We start from the raw sequence: 20542 nt of genomic DNA on the forward strand, positions 1-20542 counted from the left end.
TTTATGTGATAAGTGGTCTGTTGAAAAGTCTTATTCATTTTGGAAGGTCTCCATGCATATAAAGTCAAATGGGTCAAATGAAAGGAATTAAAAGTTTGAGGTGAGCTCTTTCGGATACAATTTGTTATTTCAGTTTGAGTCATTAATTCAACATGAATCAGAAGAGTTTTCATTGGTAAGAAACAGTACACAATTTTCAGTTTCATTTCACATGAAAGTTCATTGTAATTTCTTAGTTAGAGAAAAATTTTAAAAGAGCCTCATTCCTATTAATCTTTCTTCTTAAATAGCTGGATCTGAAAATATAATTCAAAAATAAATGCTGGTATACTCACAAATGAAAGCAGATATGCCTAAACACTGTAAAAAGTTTTCATTTCATTTGCCTTCTAACTTAATTTGACACTTCAGAACTCGGTGAGGTAAGATTCTGAGGTTTTCGAATCTGAAAGGCTACCTTATTCAATTTTGGGACCATGTTATTAGACTCTATACATTTTGCACACTACCAGGATTAACCTCTGACTATACACATACACAGTAGGCCAAAGAAAGGCTGAATGTTAGACTTACAAATTTGGCACTTCCAAGATAAAAAAGGAGGTTGTCGGCGACAGCCGTCTTTACGTTGACAATGATATTATTGTAGCTTCCTTTCTTGATTTCTGGCTTGTATGTTCGAATGCAGTCACCTCCCGAAGACACAGATACTTTGATCTTCAAGAAAAACGAGGTACAAAGAACCAAGACTAAATCTCTCAGAAGTTTGAAGTAGCTCCCAATCACAAAGCCATCATCATCTCTTCTTTGAAGTTATTTTTCCATCAGCAAATGGTATCATTAAATGCCCATATGCAGACCCCATTATACTCATTAATGAGGGCACAGAAGAGCACCTTTCCACCAGTATTTTGACAATGAGCTGTTCACAGCCCCATGGCTTGTTAGCACGTCACTACTTTTTGAAGCATGCAACTAACAAATTCTTGCCTTCAAAACTTACTCCTTTATGAATAGGGGAACATTCTCAAGAGGTGATTTTATATGAAGCTAATGGTATAGATCTTCATTCAGGTTGTTTAATGAAATTTTACAATTCAAATTTCAGTGATTTTGGTATCATTGAAAGTAGGAAACCATTTTTCTTTTAGTTTTTGAGAGGACATTACCTACCCTGCCATGTTCTTACAGTTGAAAGAGGCCAACTAGATTTTGTTCCAGATGTTCTAACAATAAGAAGAATAGTAATCATTCTACTCAGAACATACATTTCAGAATAAATTATACCTTTTTATTAAGTTGCCAGGAAAAGGAACAGAAACAATTTCCAGTGGCTATCATTACTAATGTATTTAACAGCTCCTTTTTCTTTTGACTAGTACTTTAAAAATTACTATAAATTGCTAAGATAGAAATTCCTATGTGACTAGAGCTGACACTGTTTGTACCAATTTTTACTTACATTTAGGGAGCCTTTCTTCAATCACAAATAACACTAGTTGATTATTCCATTTAATTTTCTTTGGTTCATGTGTACTATCAGAAAGGTACTTTCAGGACAGCAATGTTGTTGTTTGGACTCAGAGAGATTCTGTTACTTTGTTAGTGACAGTGCTCAAAGTAGGAGGCGGAGACACATACAAAACTTCTCTCTGTCACTGATTCAAGTTCCCGGCTTCAGGCTTCAGGAGCCCTCTTGGCCCTCACTAGGGGTGAATTGCCATTTTCTCATCACTTATAGCACTTTGCACACTTTGGAGAAAGCCAAGGGCCATTATTGTTACCTCCATAAAAGGGCTGTGCAAACTCCAAACAAGATAGCCTAGGACACCAAACCCATCTCCATCTTATGGTGAGACAAGGAGGTGTCTTGACGAGTCTAATGAGAGAGTAGGTGTTAGGCAGCACCAATACCCCTCTCCAAGGGTGGTACAGACTACACAGAGGAGGTGCTGGATTCAAAATTGGTTGGATTCAAAAGAGAAAGCTAAGGAGCGATTTTTGGTTCTGACAAATATGTAAATTCATCTATGTTTGAGAACTCCCGGGGATATAGCAGATCTGTTGAATCTCCTGTGGATCCTGTGTAAGTCATATACTTGTACTGTTTCCTCACCTAATCTGCTATCCAAATTGCATTTCCAAGCAAAGAAAACAGTGTGCTGGAAAGAAACAGGGGCTCACCCTCATGGAGTTCTGTGTGGGGCTGGGGCTGGAATAATCTAGGGAGACCTCTGCTTAGACTGCTCTCCCTGCCCCTTCCTTCCCTCTAAGGCTGGGACCCAGACTGCCAACTGAGGAGCACAGTACTGGTCAACAGAGTGTTTGCTCTCTGTCCTGGAGAGTTAGTCTTCCTGCTTGCGTGGTTTTCAGTTAAGAAGGTAGCTCTTTGTTCCACAAAGATAAGAAAGGATTTCCCTTCTACATGAAATGCTAAGAGTAGATGAATCAAAATGACTTGCAGTCATCCAAAAAGAACACAGATCAAGTCCAGAAGCCTTGACAACAGATTTTTATCAAGGATTTTTTCCCCTAGTCTTAATGAATTTTATTAGAAGGAATAACCTCAAAATAGAACTGATAATGGTTATAATGTCACACTGTACAATTTGTTAGAGATTTTAAAAAAGATCAAACTGCCTTAATAAAATTTATTTATTTTTAACAGGAAAAAAAAAATGACTTGCAGAGAAACAGAACCGGGAAAGGTATAACTCATTTTTGTTATCTGTGATTAAACTAGCCATAATATGTTATTTTGGTTATTTCTCTCGTTATTACAAATAACTCGTATGTGTTATAAAGAACACAGTGTAGTAATACTCCTCGGTTACTGTTTAGAGAAGAAATGACTGAATATGGGTGGAATGCACGACTGATCAGGGTGAGTTTCTGTCCTTGCGTGGGTACACCTGGTAAAAGTGGTAGGTGATTACATGGCTGGAGTGTTGAAAGCGGGGTTCTCAAAGCGTTGTAGACAGAGCACCAGTACTGAAGCCTAATTCAACCGATGAGACTCCACTGCAGGACTGAAAGTCTGAGTAGCCATTTTAGAACTAAGGGTGTTTAACATCTCTAGGAGTTAAAATTAATCTGCCTTATGGCATACTTTACATACCAAAAATATATGGATCTCTGAACAACATGGCATTGTTATACCCAATACGCCAGGAATTAATCTTGTAAAGTAACCTACTGCTTACCTCTTACACATTTTTATGAAAACCCTCTGGATTTTCTGTTCTCTGGTTTACAGTTTTGAATATATCCTCAGTATCCGAAATATTCAGGCAGCCCAAACTATCGGTAACCAGTCAATAGCTACTAATCTCTCTGTTTAAATACCTTGTGTTTTGTTTTCCAATTATAGATATTTTTAAATATACCTTAAGACAAGTAAATCAAAGGACAATATTGATAAATTTCTCTAGGAGAAATCTCTGACATATATCCCTCTCATAAGAGGGGAGAGATTTCTGAAATACAAACATCCTCTTAAGATATTTGTTGCTATCAATTATTGTTATTTCTTTTTTATGTGTGAATTTTTGCTTTTTATTTTATTTATTTTTTTATACAGCAGGTTCTTATTATCCATTATATACATATTAATGTGTATATGTCAATCCCAATCTCCCTATTCATCACACCACCCTCCCCGCCACTAATTATTGTTATTTCTAATGTGAACCCTTAGTAAGACTTCTAAACAAAAATCACTAAGAAATAGGTCTCTCTGAGGCATTTCTCATACAACATTATTTACCAATTCGTCATCATGAACTCAAACATTATTGAGGATCTCATTATTATATCTATTGAATTTTCACTGCATTTTTTTATCCAGTTAACTAGGTCATTCACTTAAAAAGAGTCTCAGCCACTCAATTTCAGAGTCAACAAACCAAGAGAAATCTACTTTAAAATAAATGTCTTTAATTTCTTGGTCATATTGAATATGTGTTAGGGCCACATCTAGACACTCATGCCAGATTACAAATATATTTCTAAAATTGGGCAAATGTCATCTTCAATTAGGACAAAACCCATTTGAAAAAAACGTTGGCTGCTTACAAATTTCTAACATCTTACAAAAAACAAAGCACTTTGTTGTAACTTCCATTTCCAAAGGTAGTTACAAATTTCCTTAAAAGGCACGGACAATGATTGTTTTTTCAAGCATGACTTTTATACCTTTCTTTCATTTTGTATTTTGAGACAGGTTTTATATATTTACATGCCAGAATTTTATCTTTCTTTCCAGGGGGGTGGGGGTGGGATGAAAAAGCATTTATAACTGATGAATATATAGGCATATTTTTGGATTTCTTTACAATGAAGAAATAATGAAAATGTACAGATTTCCCTGCTTGGTAACTAAGTCAGAAAATGTGGCTAAGTGTGGGATCCACAGGAGAACAGTTACTATTACTGCTTCTTCAAACTTAACATGGCAAAATACAGGAGGGATACATCAATCTCTTTCTTTCTCTTGCCAATGCCACTGCTACAGTTGGGTCTCTTATTAAATTTGCTTCCTTCTTTCTAGTTTCTCTCATCTATCCCACAAACTACTTCTGGATTCATATTCAAAACGCACCGTTCTGATTATATTGCATTTCATGTTCAAGAACTTTCAGCTTCTCCTCACCAATGAGGTTTATCTCAGGTACAATTGTGGCTAAAAGAAACTGTTTAACTTACCATTCAAGGCCTGAGAAAACCTGGCCTCCGTTGAATTTTCTAGTTTAATGTTCACTCTAACAATAGTCTTGGCGAATTAGACTGTTCTGTCATGAAATGACCCTGAAACCTCCTTTTCTCGCTGCCTTGGCTGAAGTCATTCCCTCTCCTCAGAATGTTCTTCTTCACCTTCTCATCCCATGTCCAGCACTATCCCATTTCAGAGCCTGGCTCAAATCCTTCCTTTCAGGAAATCTTCCCGCCCCGACTAGAGGTGATCTTTCCTTTCAGAAACTTAATAGCACTTCCCAGCGCTCATGGAATGTAGCACAATATCCTGCATTATCTTAGAGTTATTTGTGTATATATCTTATTTCTTCTACGGTGTTGTAAACTGTTCGAGTGGAAGAACACGCCTCACAGCATGTAACCTTGTGCATAGGAGATGCTTTTTCTGCATTGGTTAAATCTTAAATAAAAATCCAAACCTTGGAGTAACATCGGATTTCTTTTCACCTTGTGCTTCACATATACAGTGCTCACCTGTCATTCTTACTGCCTGCAAGGTTTTCATATTGTAGTTCAATGTATGTCTTCTCAACCCTATCTGCTTCTTTTACTCTGAGTTTATGTACTTCATCTTCACTAATCTTTCTGTCATTTTCTAGGTTTCTCTTCAATTAGTCATGAATTCCTTTTCAAGGTTCACCCTGAACTTATTGTCTTGACCTGGTTTAAAGGTATCAGGTATGTATAAGGAGGGAGAAGAATATACTGTCACTTGGGCATCATATTCTTGGCCACTTACTAAAAAAATAAGTTTATGGATTAAGAAAGGTTATTTCTGGTCATTTTAGCTTCACAGTTGTTTAAAAATAGGATTTTTTAGAACTACCATATGATACAGCAATTCCACTCCTGGGTATATTTCCGAAGAAAATGAAAACATTAATTTGAAAAGATACATGCACCCCAGTGTTCAGAGCAGCATTATTTACAATAGCCAAGATTTGGAAGCAACCTACGTGTAAAGAAGATGTGGTATATATATTCAATGGATCATTACTCAGCCATAAAAACAAATGAAATTCTGCCATTTGCAACAATGTGGATGGACCTAGAGAATATTATACTTTGTGAAATCAGACAGAAAAAGACAAATATTCCATGTTATCACTTATATGTGGAATCTAAAAACTAAAACAAATGAATGTATATAACAAAACAGAAACAGACTCACATATAGAAAACAAACTAATGTTTACCAGTGGGAAGAAGAAAGGGGAAGGGGCAAGATAGGGGTATGGGATTAAGGGATATAAACTACTATGCATAAAATAAATAAGCTACAAGGATATATTATACAGCCCAGGGAAATATAGCCATTATTTGTAATAACTTTAAATGGAGTATAGTCTATAAAAATATTGAATCACAATGTTGTACACCTGAAACTAATATAATACTGCCAATCAACTATATGTCAATAAAAATAAATAAATAATTAAATAAATTTTAAAAAATGGAATTTTTAAAATTGAAGTACAGTTGATTTACAATGTTGTATTAGTTTCTGATGTACAGCAAAGTGATTCAGTTATATATGTGTATATATATGTACACATATATACACATATATATATTCTTTTTCAGATCCTTTTCCATAATAGGTTATTACAAGATATTGAATATAGTTCCCTGTGCTATACAGTAGGATCCTGTTGTTTATCTATAATACATAAAATCATGTATATCTGTTAATCCCAAGCTCCTAATTTATCCCCCCTTTTCCCCTTTGGTAACCATTAAGTTTGTTTTCTATGTTTGTGAGTCTGTTTCTGTTTTGTAAATAAGTTCATTTGTATCAAAAAATGGAATTTTTGAGATGGAAAGCTTGGGTATCTAAAAAGATTTCAGTTTAAGCCTGATAACATGAAAACTGTTATTTTTTTTCATTCTATTTCTAAAAAGATCATAAGATGACTTCACGAGGCTGAAGTTTCATATTGGCATTTACAGTTCTGTCCTGGTTCATTAAGATGCTACCTTCTAGAAAGTTTTGCCTCTATCCTTATAGTCTTCTAACTGGGTTAATAAAGAGCAAAATTTTGAGACAAGTGAAGTGTTTCCTATTCTTGCTCCAAAAAATTGTAGAAATTGTAAGCAAAATAATTTTTGGTTGCTTGTACTCAGACAAAAGAATATATAGAAAATAATAGTTCCTCTAAGCTATTATTCCTTATAACCTTGTCCGTTCATTCCTCCTACAGCCTCACTGGTTGGCCTGTTTTGCTTTCATTAAGAGCAAGGCACTCTCATCCATGCCTTTTTAGTACACAAAACTCAGGCTTTCATTCTTACAGTTTGTATTAACTCTATTCAAACCATAATAAAATATATCAGAACTTTCATTTCTAAAACAGTAAGTAGTGATTATTCTTCTCAAGAAGTGTCTTTTGAAATTTATGGGAAAAATATCTAATCTTCCATTCCCCACCTCACCTGCAAATAGCTTCAAATTAAAGGAAAAGAACCAGTGATCATTCAGCAGGATACACTGAAGGAAGGTATTCCTTCTGGGAATAATACCAAAAATTACAATCATTTACTGATAACTGAAAGCAGAAAGAGCTTACAGAATTGGCCTGCTTCCGGGCTTGGTTTATCAGTTCTTTTATCTCAGAGATGTTTTTCTTCAGGTTATCCTCAAGTTCCTTGATGGGTTTGAGTTTATCTATCAGTCGATCAGCTTCTTGTTCTAGATTTTTTACAGTGGCATCTGCATCTGCAACTGCATAGAACAAGATTAGTGCATACCATGCACTCACATGCATACACACACACACAGAGACACAGACACATGCACATGCATGCACACACAGACACACATACACAGAAATGAAAATAGCAGTATGCTTAAGTAAATAATGGAAAAGATTTCACCTCATCCACACGACAAAAGCAAGGCCATGACAGTTGAAGCAGTTTATGATGGCAAATGGAAGTATTTTAGTTGGGACTCAAGCAGACCAGAGGAGGAGATGTTAGAGAAAGAAGGCCAACACTTTGGTTTTGTGATTAAGGTGAAAGTTTGCACTGAAGGTTGAGAATATGATGAACTTAATGCAATGCTTAATTTCTAGCTTCAGCCCCAAAGCTAACCTTTATAGCATAGAACTTTAGTCACAGAATCAAGGAATTGGAGAAGCATCTTTAAAATGTTACCTAGTCTGTCCAAGCCAGAACTGTATTTAAATCAGGATTCTCACACAAAACTGGTTTTCCTTCTTTTTCTCACTGGCTTTCTTTGTACATCTTAACGAGAAAAGCTATAAAAATGTCTTCTGAAAAACATCTCAATGTTGAACAATCCTTCGACTGAAGGCCTATGTTATACTTTAATTAAATTTTTCATGCTGCAGTTCATTTTCATTTTGAAGAATAGTTGATTCTCCTGCTCTTCACATTAGGTTGAACTACATTAAACTGTCACTTTTGTAGTTAAAATTTAAAGAAGGTTGAATATTGACAATTTTAAAAGGGGTTTAACCCTAAAATAATTGAAGGTTATCACTGATCCTTAGACTTCCAGCTTGTGCTTTTCATAGGAGGGCAAATGACACATGGAAAATCAATTATTCTGTCCCTAGGATGCTGGCAGTCTTATCCAAACCACGTCATTAATTATCTGATCGAGCGTGTATTGTTCTGTTTTCTGTCATTGCGACCCTGATGAAAAAGAGAAACTGCTTAAGGTCCAAGGCTTTTGGCCCTGATGAACTATGAACGATCTGGGAATTAATCTTTAGGAATGAATCAGATGTGCTCGAAAGGAAGTAAGTTATTTTAAAACTAGGTTTTGAAGTAAGTATTTTGAACTCATGCTCATAAATATGAGTTATATTGTTAGTGATGTTTAAAAAGAACTTGGTCTATTATTTTATTTTATTTTTATAAATTTATTTATTTTAGGCTGCACTGGGTCTTTGTTGCTGCACGCGGGCTTTCTCTAGTTGCAGCGAGCGGGAGCTACTCTTCATTGCAGTGTGTGGGCTTCTCATTGCGGTGGATTCTCCTGTTGCGGAGCATGCGCTCTAGGTGCGCGGGCTCAGTAGTTGTGGTGCAGGGGCCTAGTTGCTCTGCGGCATGTGGGATCCTCCTGGACCAGGGCTCGAACCTGTGTCCCCTGCATTGGCAGGCGGATTCTTAACTACTGCGCCACCAGGGAAGGCCCATGGTCTATTATTAACTTCAACTAATAGCGTTGCTAGATCAAGAACTGACCCTTATGAAATGCGGGTTATTGAGGTCAAAGCTCTTGTTACATAACTGTATAGGTATTCAACATAAAGACAGTTACCCCTCCGTTTTTCCACTTAAATAAACCATTTATCCATTTTCTCCCTTCCTTTAATTCCCCAATATTACTCTGATATTCTAAAAGTTATTCTAGAAGTGAGAAAAAGTGATTTAGATTTAGATTCATGAGAATGAAAAAAGGGCTATGCAGGGACAACTTAGACAAGTAATGGATCCTTTTCTTCTAAAGCTCCCAGAAGCTTTTATCAAATGTTTCAAAATGGAACCCGGAGGTCCCCCAATCCCCTACTTTTTTTTTCCCCTCTATCTTCTGTAGCAGTAGAAGTCATATGGAAATTATCTTCTTGAGGTTTTAAAAATAAATAACCTGTGATATTGAGTCTGATGCGCTCTTGTGCAATAGTTTTTGAAAACTTCTCACTTTCTTCCATAATTATTTGTGTGAATTTTAAAATCATTGCCGAAGATAGATTTTAATAACAATGTTTTACTAGAAAATTATCTATCTCTTTTAGGCTTTACAATTTATTAGCCTAGAGCTTTGCCAAGTCTCTTACCTGCTAAATTTCTTCCCTTATCTTGTTATATGTCCTTCAGAACTTTGCCTATTTGTGCTTTATTTTTCTTGATTAAGCCTGTCAGGCCTCTAAAATTTTTTATCTTTATATTCCTAAAGATATACCGCTTGAATTTATCACATCTATTATTTTCTGTCTTCTAATTCATTAACTCTTTTTTATCTTCTTTCTTTTAGTTAATTTTATTTTGTCTGACTTATAGAGTTGATTGCCTAAATTGTTTATTTCAATGCTTTTTAGTAATGTCATTGCATTCATTTTCCACTGAGGACCGCCTTCATCGTATTTCTCAGGTTTTGATATGCTGGATTTTATTATTACTATTTTCTATTTTGCAGTTTTATTTTTGACTTGGAATTTAAACTATGAAATTGTTTAAGACAGAATATTTTTATATCCCAGTGATTGCTCACTTGTTAAGATCTGATTTTATTAATTTTGTTTTATGCATCTCCAAATATAATGCTCTTGACATTGAGAATAATTACTTGTAAGGGGGGGAGTGAGCTTCAGGGGGGAACAGCAACAACAGCAATGTAGATTTTAATTGATTTAAATCCTGCTAGAAAGAAGTCATTTGGACTTCATTGGCTGCATATATGTTATCAGAAGCATCATAATTTAGTTGAATCTGTGGGAGAATTCAATTTTCTACTTTTATATGGATAACAGATATTTCACTAACTTTTCAAACACACAATTAAAATATTTATGTCAAATATATTCACATACTAACTTTTTGTAAGGGAAGATTCCTTTATTAATCCAGCATTAATACTGTGACACTGGAAAGAAAAGCTATCCAATGTTTAAAGCAATACTAAAACATGGAAACATGCAAAGCTGAAGCTTCTTGCAATAGGCAACCAAGCATAAAAATTACTAAAAGGTATGCAAGTAAACATATACATACTGATTTCTTCAGGTAATTTCATATGGAAGTAAAACAGAAAAACAGAAAATTCATGAGAAAATATTTTTAATAGGTATTATAAAGTAGTGATTATCAAAAAAAAAATAGAACTTTTCACAACAGATGCTAATTACAAATTCACCCCATTTTAAGTCATACTAGCGTTATCAAGTAAAAGTCCACAAAAACATGGCATTTAGCAGCCATTGTTCATATAAAAGGAGCTTTATTATAATGTTCTAATAAGATAGAAACAGACCCAGTTTAATTAGTGTTTATAGATATTAACTATTTCTTTTGATAGATGATAGAATCATAAAAGTGAGATAAATATTATAAAAAGGCCACTCTCAGCTGAGAATCAATCTGAAAATGAATGAAATGATACCTTAACTTACAGAATAAAAGAGAGAGTGACATTTACTTTAAAACTTATTTTCATTCATTTCTTGGGGGGAAATACTGTAATTTGGCATGACTCTGAACCAGTTATTCAGATGGTATCTTTGAACTACAGGGGTAAGCTAACTCTGGGCTTACATAAGAAATAAATTTAAAACTATATATCTCTTCTTTTTCTTCCCTGAAGAAGTGATGAGGAGTGAAATCCTTCTCCCTAGCTCTGAAGTGCATGTCAGCTGTGTTTGTACTCTTCCTTGCTCAGGAAGGAGTCATGCTAGTTGTATCTATTATTTCATAGCATCATTAGCCTTTGATATGAGGCAAAGGTGCTGAAAAATCAGGCTCCACTCCCTTGTTGAACAGCATCTGGATTATACAGCGTATAACGTCAATAACTGTGTTTTTGTTATTACACTTTACAAGTATTTTAATTCCCAGTAAATATATTGGTGCTAAATAAAGAGGGCTAATCTCTTGAGACTGACAAGTACAAAGAATCAAGCATCTCCTTTGGTGAAATCACATACTAAAATAACATTTTATCACTTGAAAGAATAAAAAATATTAATAATCATAATGTTTATTGAGTAAAATTAATAACTTAAATTATTATATTTAGTTCTCCCACATTTTCTTGTAAATCCTTGTTAACTCAATATAGTTTAATGCAATATACAAAAGATGTGAAGAAATATTCTTCTTGATAAACTAGATAAAAATTTTAATTTCCTGATAATGTTAACTAACCAGAATCTAAGTAATAAAATATTAATATTTTCCAATTTGAATGCATTTCAAGTTGATCCCATTTAATATCCTGTTCTAACAGGCCTGCTAATAAGACTGCTCCTTGACCTCTAGATTCTATGGAATTTCACCAACTCCAAGGATATAATTTCCCAAATATAACTGTATTTTCAATTACACTAAAGGATTTAAAAATATTTGGCATCCCTATACCAAATATCATGTAGATTTGAGAATTCCTAATTTCCTCTCAATTGGACGAAATGTGAATAAGATAAGCTCCAGTGCAGAGCTGGGAGTCTTGGATTCTGTTTCTGGAGCTGCACGCACTCAATTCCTGAGCCCAGTCTATGAAGGGAGGAGGGCAGACTACACCACTACGAGGGTCCCTTCCTGCTCTAACAGTTATGAGTCTAGGATATGTTTATAATGTGAAGAAATAAATGACATAATCAAAGTGAAAAAGCACATCTTACTGTTCTTTGAAGGATCTTTTATCACGGCATTTGTTTTGGCTACACTGTCTGCCAGTTGATTGTAATTTTTCTTCAGGCCATCAAGATTCTGGTGGAGATCTTTAATCTGTGCCAGTACATCTTTAGCCGTGTCGTTGGCTTGTCTTGCTTTGTCCTTAACAGCTTGCAGTTTAGCGGCTGTGTCTGTCAGCAGAAGACGGTATGAGAAACAAAAAAAAGGGTCTGGAGTTAGTGGCTTAATCCATGCTTGTCAAAGCGAGGCTGTGGCTGGCTGACCTCAGGGACACAGGCACAGAGGGAAAGGCTGAACTTTGTCTCATTCAGTCATAGCAAATGAAGTACAGTTTTAGCTAAAATGAATTTTCTCAGGGACCTTTGCTATGAATACCTGATTAGCTCTTAAAATAGCAATGTGATTGTTCTAAATGTTCATTGTGTAAGGGTATATTGTGATTTGCTGCTGAACATATTAAAGAGAGAAGTTTATCCACATGAGTCAAACAGCTTCATCAAAAGTAGGTTTAAGATTTAATCTGCATTTCTGAGGTGGGGGGGAAGGGAATGAATGTGTTTCAATTTTAGTATAAAGAGACTTTTTCAGATATATTAGACCTTGTGTTTGTGTATTTACATTTGTTTTCAGCATTGGAAATTTTCTATGTACATCTTTACTACTGAAGAGGTGACATGAAAATCGGCAAAGTTACCTAGGATTTTTAATGTTAAAAAAGTAAAAATCATTAAGGTTTTAATATTTCCTGTTTTGTATAGATTTATGTGTTTCCTTCACCATAATTTGTATAAAAAACATATATATGTGCCTAGTAGTACGTTGTAGATTAGTGGTTAAGACCACAGCCTCTGAAGTTAAACTGCAAGGTTCAAATCATATATGCCTCTTTTAACAATGGCCCTTAGTATCCCTAAGTTTGTCCCCTATAAACTGGAGATAATAATGGTGTTTACCTTGTAGGATTAGTATGAGGATTACATACACTTAACATAAGCATATTGAATAAGCACTCAAAAAATGTTAGCCACCCTTGTTATTGTTATATCATGCTACTAAAATATAAAAATAGTATCCCTAAAAGAATAGTGCTTTCAGGAACTAATACCAAACATTAACTCCAAGTACGTGTAATAGGTAGAAAGATATTACAGACATGGTTCAATTCTTAATGTCTTAATGTTTTTGAAAGCTAAAACATTTAAGTAACAGAACTTTGCCAATAAAGATACGCTGAAAGGCAGTTGGCTCTACCTATTATTGTAGGTACTGTAATAAGCTGCAATTGTGTACATCAACATTGTAGAGAATAGTGTCTGTATGATTTTATTTTTCCCACCAATATAAGATTTCCTGGGCTGAAACATGGAAGGACAATACAATAATAAGATGTCTATATTTTCCTTTTTGTAATTTATTCCAACGAATGTCAGCTAGGGTAACAAATGATAAATATCACAGTGTAAAGTAGGATTTAGTTTCTCATTCTCACAAAGAAGAATTCATAAGTAAGAAAACTGTTATCAAATAGCCTGACAATGGTACAAATATAGCGTTAGGAAAAAAAGGCAGAAGTTAGAACATTCTTTAAGAGTTCATATCCACTGGCATGGTTTGCAGTGTCCTGAATGCTTACCATTTGGAATGGCTGATAACTTTTCCAAAGTGTCATTCAAAGCTCTCAGGAGATCCCTGTTTCTGACATTGGCATTGTCTAATCTGGTTGTCAAGCCATTCAGATGGTCATCATTTTCTGTGAACAGAAAACAAAAAAGGATGAAATAATTTTAATCATCTCTGAACTGATACATGGATATAAAATTTCAGGTTATTTTAATAAAATGTTAGTTAAAAGCAAGAAATTGATTTACTTTATTGGCATCTATCCATAAATATATTTCAGATCAGAATATTAAAATATGTGTTTATATGACCATTTGACATTTCAACATGTTCAACAGTTACATTTTCTTTTTGGTATCTGATCTTTATTTGACTTAATTTGATGGTCTTCTATGGAGAAAAAACTTTGACAGATTTGGTCTTTTATTGCATTTATAATGATGCCCTCTTGACATCACTCCCATTAATGTCATTATTTTAAAAATTTTATTACCAAAATGAATTACTGAATTAGCTTTTAAAACTCTCAAATAGATATGACTGTTAAGCAGAATCTCCCAACTTTACTAAACATCACTTATTAATATTTATTTAAAAAACAATAATCAAAAGAATGAATAAATAGCTTCTAGCACATTTCCAATTTTTTATAGAGAAAATAATATTTTACAAATTACTTCAAGTAGGCTTTATATAGGTTTTTTCTTGCTACTTTAGCATGCTTCCTTTAAAATTAAAATATATTATTTACTATTACTAATGTAATATTACTAGTGTAAATTTTCCAGCTTCTCTCCACTAATTTTTAACATGTCTGAATTTTAAGTTAGTCTGTATATAATATTGTATTTTATAGCATATAAAAACTAGGAATGGAACAAGTAAGGCAGTTAATGATGGTGTGAGCGACAGTGTACTAAAACCTTTCATTTTATACCTGGTTGTGCTGGTTAAATCGTTTTCTCTGTGCAAATATTTTTGCTTTTTTATTTAAAACAGTTAAATAAATAAGCAACTTGGACTGGGGAAGACCGTTATTTGCCAACACCGAGACTGTTGTTTTCGTCACTTTCCTGGTACCCAGAGTGGGCAGACCAGGAGAGACTACATCTCACAGAACAGAGCCAGAACACTCTTGATTTGATTGTGTGTCCACCCTTGTAGAGGTAGTGCATCTGGTTTCTTGCAGGAACCAAACAAGCCACTGGCAGCTAGGGAAAAATGCTTGCCTTTATTGGCCTTCATCTGGGAAGAATAGCAAAGGGAAGGGAATATAGATGGAGGATTCTTAACTGTCAGTGTACTAGGTGTGAAAAAGAGTACTGAACATATTAATTAACGATCCACTCCATTTCATATCAGGGTTTTATAGGCAGATGAATTACACCACTTTTATACTACAGTAATATAAGTACATAATATTGTCTGAGGCATCTGCTTTTAGGTTCCAAGCCAAAGACCTAACATCACTGAAAAACAAAGCATAAAGTATTCCAGCAAAACATGGCTCTAAAATATCAATATGTCCATTTCAGTCACTAAGATATTATTATTTTCAATTCTAGTCCTTCAAAATATACTTTCCAAGTAATTAGATTTTCTCCTCTGTCAATCACAATTCACTTTTCTTTTAATGCTTCTGTTACTTTCACTGTACTAAAGTAAAATCTTTGACTAGGTTATGGAAAGAATACTTTCTGAAATAAAGACAGTCTGATTATGACTGTGATATCTATATGAATTCCCTGAGAATAGTTAAAGGCTGCTCTTTTGATATTAATTTAGAAGTCTTCATCAATTAAGGAAATAGAACGGTACAAATTTCATTTCTTAGTTTCTTGATTGTATTTGACTTTTTAAATAATGAAACATTTAAAATGTTCTGGCAAGCAAGATATACATGTACAGTTGCAAAAATCATTAATTTAAAGGGCATCACTTGGTTTACACTATTTTATGAATTCTGATAGCAAATACTGGCAGAATAATCAGGCCAGTTATTCAGAAGAACGACTGATCTGAAGAACATTGTTACTGCCGTCCCTTAAGTTTCAAAGCAGTGATTTTGTTCCTCTGCTTTCTGTACTAGAAAGTCAAGATGTGAATATTCTGAGCCTGTTCTGAGCTCTTTGTTTCAGCTATTTGACTCTATTTTCTTGTTAATTTATCCTTTCTTACACTCTGATCATTTTTTTCTGAAGTACTTTTTGGAATTTCTCAAACCAAGTCTAAACACTTTATAGCTTTGTCAGTCTAATTCTTTAGATGAATAGAAGTTGTATGCAGAAAAGAATTACAGATTTTAAAATGGAAAACTTACAAAATATTAGCCATGAAAACCTAGAAAAATAAGCATTCCAAGGCTGGCTTTAAATGCAAAGATATATGAGGCAGAGGTATCTATAATCAAAATGTAAGGAAGAACGCATGTGGTCCAGTTAGAATGGTAACATGGCCAAAGAAACAGAATTATTGGTAGTTAAAAAAATATCCAACCCAATTCTTTACTTGTAATTTTTGGAGAATAAGAAAAGGATCCAAATTATCATCATAGTGCATTTTCTTCTCCTTATTTCTTCAGTATTCATACTCATTAGCTGTAGCCAAGTCATTTATCTTCTCTCTACATATCACACCCAACGAACCTCAAAGGCTACACACACGCTCCAGCTTTGGCTCTCCCTTTCTCATCCTCTCCTCACACATCAGAAGACAAACGTCCAGGAATGGGTTCGTCAGAGACAGAGCTCATAAAGTGAGGGAAAGAAGCAGAACAGCCAGGGTAGGCTGTGAACATGCCTGACAATATCATTCCCCTTTGTTGCATAACCATTGACATTGAACCAGGTAGACATATTCAGAATGAAAATCACTAGACAGAGTTGTATGTTACTTCCATTAATAATATGCATTTACTTATGTTGACCTCATTCCTGGTACTGTGCTAAATATATTAGAGTTTAGTTTACTTGGAACTGCTAATACTGAACTATGCTACGTAATATCTCAAAATAAGGCTATTACAAGTAAATCAGTTATACAGCAGAAACTAACACAACATTGTAAATCAACTATATTTCAATAAAAATTTTTAAAAAAATTTAAAAAAGCTATTACAAGTATTTCTTTAACCATTAATAATACATTCTTTTACAAATTCTAGCCATTAGAGAAAGTAGTGTGGTGCAATGAAATTATTACAGGACTTGGAGCTGGAAGATGTGGGTTCAAATGTCATTTCTATTCCTTTTTACATGTTTAAAATGAAGATAGCAACTTCCTTCATATGACTGATATGAGAAATCAATTGAAGGATGTATGAGAAAGTACTGGATTTATCACGGGCAGTTACTAAATAGTAACAAATAATTCATATTGGTTTGATGATTTACATTGGTCTGATAATTGCCCTGGTACGTTTGCCAGTTTTCAATAATATTATTTATGATTTGCTTTCTTCTTTGTTTAAACCGCATCATCCAGAAACTAGAGTTGTTCATTTTCCTATTATACTTTTTTAATATATGTATATAGCTCTCATTTTCAACTAAATATAAGAATGATTTTAATAGATTTTAATGGGAATGTTCTATTTTGACTGTTCACACTCATCTAGTTAAGTTCCTCAAATGCAATTTTTTATTTTTTATTAATATGAACAAAGCACAAATAAATACCTTGAGAGAATCCCTCATTCACAAGGGTGAAGTTTGTAGAAATGTTTTTAATTTTGAAGGGATCTAGTTAAATGGAATCTACTGCCAAATTACCATATAGATAACATTTTGCGAGCAAAATTTTCATTACCATGACATTTGTCTTATGAGCTACTACTTGTACTCAATATCACTTCTGACTTGCTCCTTTACCAAAAAATGGAGAAACATCCTCTCTTAAAGATTTCTTTGTAAAAAAATTTTACAAGGCTACAAATCTGTTTCATCTTTTATTCTAGAGGCTCCTTCTGAATTAGAGAACAGGTTAATCTCTGCAGTGCTTCTATCTGCAGTTCCGAAGCAGAAAGTTTGGAATAGGTAAGGGATCTGTATGAAGTCAGGTGGAAACCTTGATTTTGACCTTTCTGGTAATGAGAGATTCCTGCTACTCTCTTCCATTCACTCATTCTCTATCAAACATTTGTTAGGGCCATGAGTTTTAATGTGTCACCTCTGCACCATGGCAAAAGCCCAGCGTTTTTGTCCAGCAGTGGTTAAAAGCATCAGCTTTGGAGCCTGACTAACTTGGGCTAGTTAAATTGTTGGGTCCACTATATTTATGAAGTTTATTCAATCTGTTAGTATTTCTTCGACTTAAATGATTTTGCTTTAAATATCAAAGGTGGCCAACTGTACTAAATTATATAATATGTGATTGCTCTGTACAATTTATTAATTTTATTACATTGCATTATGTTTTTACCTTTGGATATTTTAAGAACATAAGAGGTACAATTTCCCTCAAGTTACTTTACTATAATTTTTCATCCACTTATATAGTCCTTTGTCTTCTTAATATTGAGATTTCTAAGAACCTGCCCCTAGGTCAACCCCATGGTTGAGTACAGGATCCCAACACCTGTGCAGAAGGAAGAGCAGCTGTGTAAGGAAGAAAGCTGGGTGAAATTCAGAACCCTATTCTTGTCCCTAGCATCCTGTTAATTGATTTGATGAGGTTGCTACACCCAGTCTTTCCACTTTGGGGTACACCTAGCCTTCTCTCATGACATTATTCCCATGCTTCCCTTTCCCCAGTTGCTGTCACAAGTTTGCAAAGTGTCCTATCTCTGATTGCCTCTTTTGTCCAGACATGTACCAGTGACTGTGTATGGGAACTTCTAAGATCACTTAATGGAGCCTGTGTTTATAGGAAGGCATATTACCGATAAACCTTGTCCTGATCTAAAAGTGCCAAGTCAGCTCTTGTTCAGCATGGGCACCGTGCTTTCTAGGTCCTCAACAGCTGTTAGCTGCAACTGCACAGGCTCTTCCTCCCCACTACAGGGTTGTAGTAGAAGCCCAAGGAGAGGAGGAAGGGGAATTTGCCTGGTGGCAAGATCTCCAAAGACTTAAGATATCAGGATAGAGGGAGTCCTCTCTTCAGCCAGTGGAATGAGAAATCAAAATGACCAGACATCGAAAACTCCATGTGGCTACTTTAGGGCAAGCTCTAAAGCCTGACTGTGGGTTTGCAGGCTCGTTTTGTTTTGGCTAGCAAGATATTCTAAAAGAAATGGAATTTAAACAACTTTAAGTAAGACAAGTACTCTCTCTGGTTCTAATAGTTCCTGCCCTTCTATGTTTGGCCACTATTTTGCCCCTTTTCCTTTTAACTCCTAAACCGAGCCCAACTCGGTTTTAATTTCTCAATTTTCTCTTTTCACAAGGTTAAGGAGGAATAAAAACTCTGTATGAGGAATCAGCAATTTCCACAGGAAAAGATTGCTTTGTTCTTCAGACTACTGTAGGCTAGGGGATCCAGGTTTGGTTTTGTCCATTTAGTCCAAAATTATTTTTTGTCAATGGAATGGATTTTGTTTGTCTTTCATATGCCTACCTATGGGAAGGCTGATTCTGGCAAATGGTAGTATGCAAATTCAAAAGGAGTATATATATGTATATTTTTGGCTGCGCCGCACGGCTTCTGGGATATAGTTCCCCGACCAGGGATTGAACCCGCACCCTTGGCGCTGAAAGCATGGAGCCCTAACCATTGGATCCCAGGGAATTCCCAAAAGGAGTATATTTTTAATAATCTAAAAATGATTATTTTATTTATTTTTTGGGGGGGACAAGGGATAGCGACTTTATTTGGAAAGCCAGCAGACTGAGAAGACTAGTGTCCCACAATATTTAACTCCTGAGTCATACTTTGGCTTAACATCACTGCAATATTCCCGTTCATTCTCTTTTTTCTAATCTGAGATAATAACATAGATTCTTAACAGGTTAGTAATTGCAAGTGTTGTTATTATATTCATGATCGCAAAACCATTCTGATACACTTGTCTGGACTTAATGACTCAGTGTCTGGAGGATCACAGTACAGAAGAAAAGTACGGATTAATCTGATTAAAGTAAATGTTTGGAATAATTCTGGCACTGTTCTATATTTTGGACAGCATCACATGTCATACAATTCACTGACTCCGTAGTCTTGGGCTTGGAAATAGATCTTTTTATTCCATATGCATGTCGTCCATTTTACAGAAATGTTATCTATTTGTTCATAAGTAATTAAATAATTTCACTTATTTTGGGCAAAGATGAAAAGTAGGGATAAATTAAGAAGTAAAATAAAGTTGAAAAGTTACTCTATATAAGGTATATAATTATAGAATCTTAGTATTTTCAGACTTCTAATGTACCATCCTCAGCTTCATTCCTTGCCCTGTACACATTCCATGAGAACCTCAACTAGCCATTTTATTGACAAAAATCTTTTGTCAATCTACAAAGTAGTATTAATTCACCCAGTGGCATTAATTTATCTTCTAACTCTTTCAATCATCAATTTGTACCAAGCCCCATATCCATCAACAAAACAATTTTTGTCTCCATGGACGTTCAATCAATTCAGTGTAGAATGGCTTCAAGTCTCAAATGCACAGAAGGGCAAATTTACTTTTAACAAATGTATATTCAAAAATTAAAAAGCAAAACAAATTGCTCCTGGCAAGTTCAGGTTCCCTCAAGGCAAGGACAGCATAAAAATGGCAGGGAGAAGCTCTAAGTCATTCATGACTAAAGCTCATGAACTAACTGGATTGTACTGAATCAAACCAAGGAACAAC

General features: G+C 34.7%; 1 protein-coding gene across 1 annotated transcript in view; it reads right to left on the reverse strand.

Moving 5' to 3' along the window:
• Positions 1–20542, reverse strand: part of LAMA2 (laminin subunit alpha 2) — a 646015-nt gene that overhangs the window by 63443 nt on the left and 562030 nt on the right. The window contains exons 42-46 of the mRNA XM_007190832.3: positions 13766–13882; positions 12120–12302; positions 10495–10500; positions 7320–7474; positions 574–717 (exon numbers count right to left, since the gene is read on the reverse strand). Coding sequence (XP_007190894.2) covers positions 574–717; positions 7320–7474; positions 10495–10500; positions 12120–12302; positions 13766–13882 — 605 coding nt within the window. The remainder of the gene's footprint in view (positions 1–573; positions 718–7319; positions 7475–10494; positions 10501–12119; positions 12303–13765; positions 13883–20542) is intronic.

This window comes from Balaenoptera acutorostrata, chromosome 14 (genome assembly GCF_949987535.1).
Source record: "Balaenoptera acutorostrata chromosome 14, mBalAcu1.1, whole genome shotgun sequence".
In the NCBI taxonomy this organism is placed as follows: Eukaryota; Metazoa; Chordata; class Mammalia; order Artiodactyla; family Balaenopteridae; genus Balaenoptera; species Balaenoptera acutorostrata.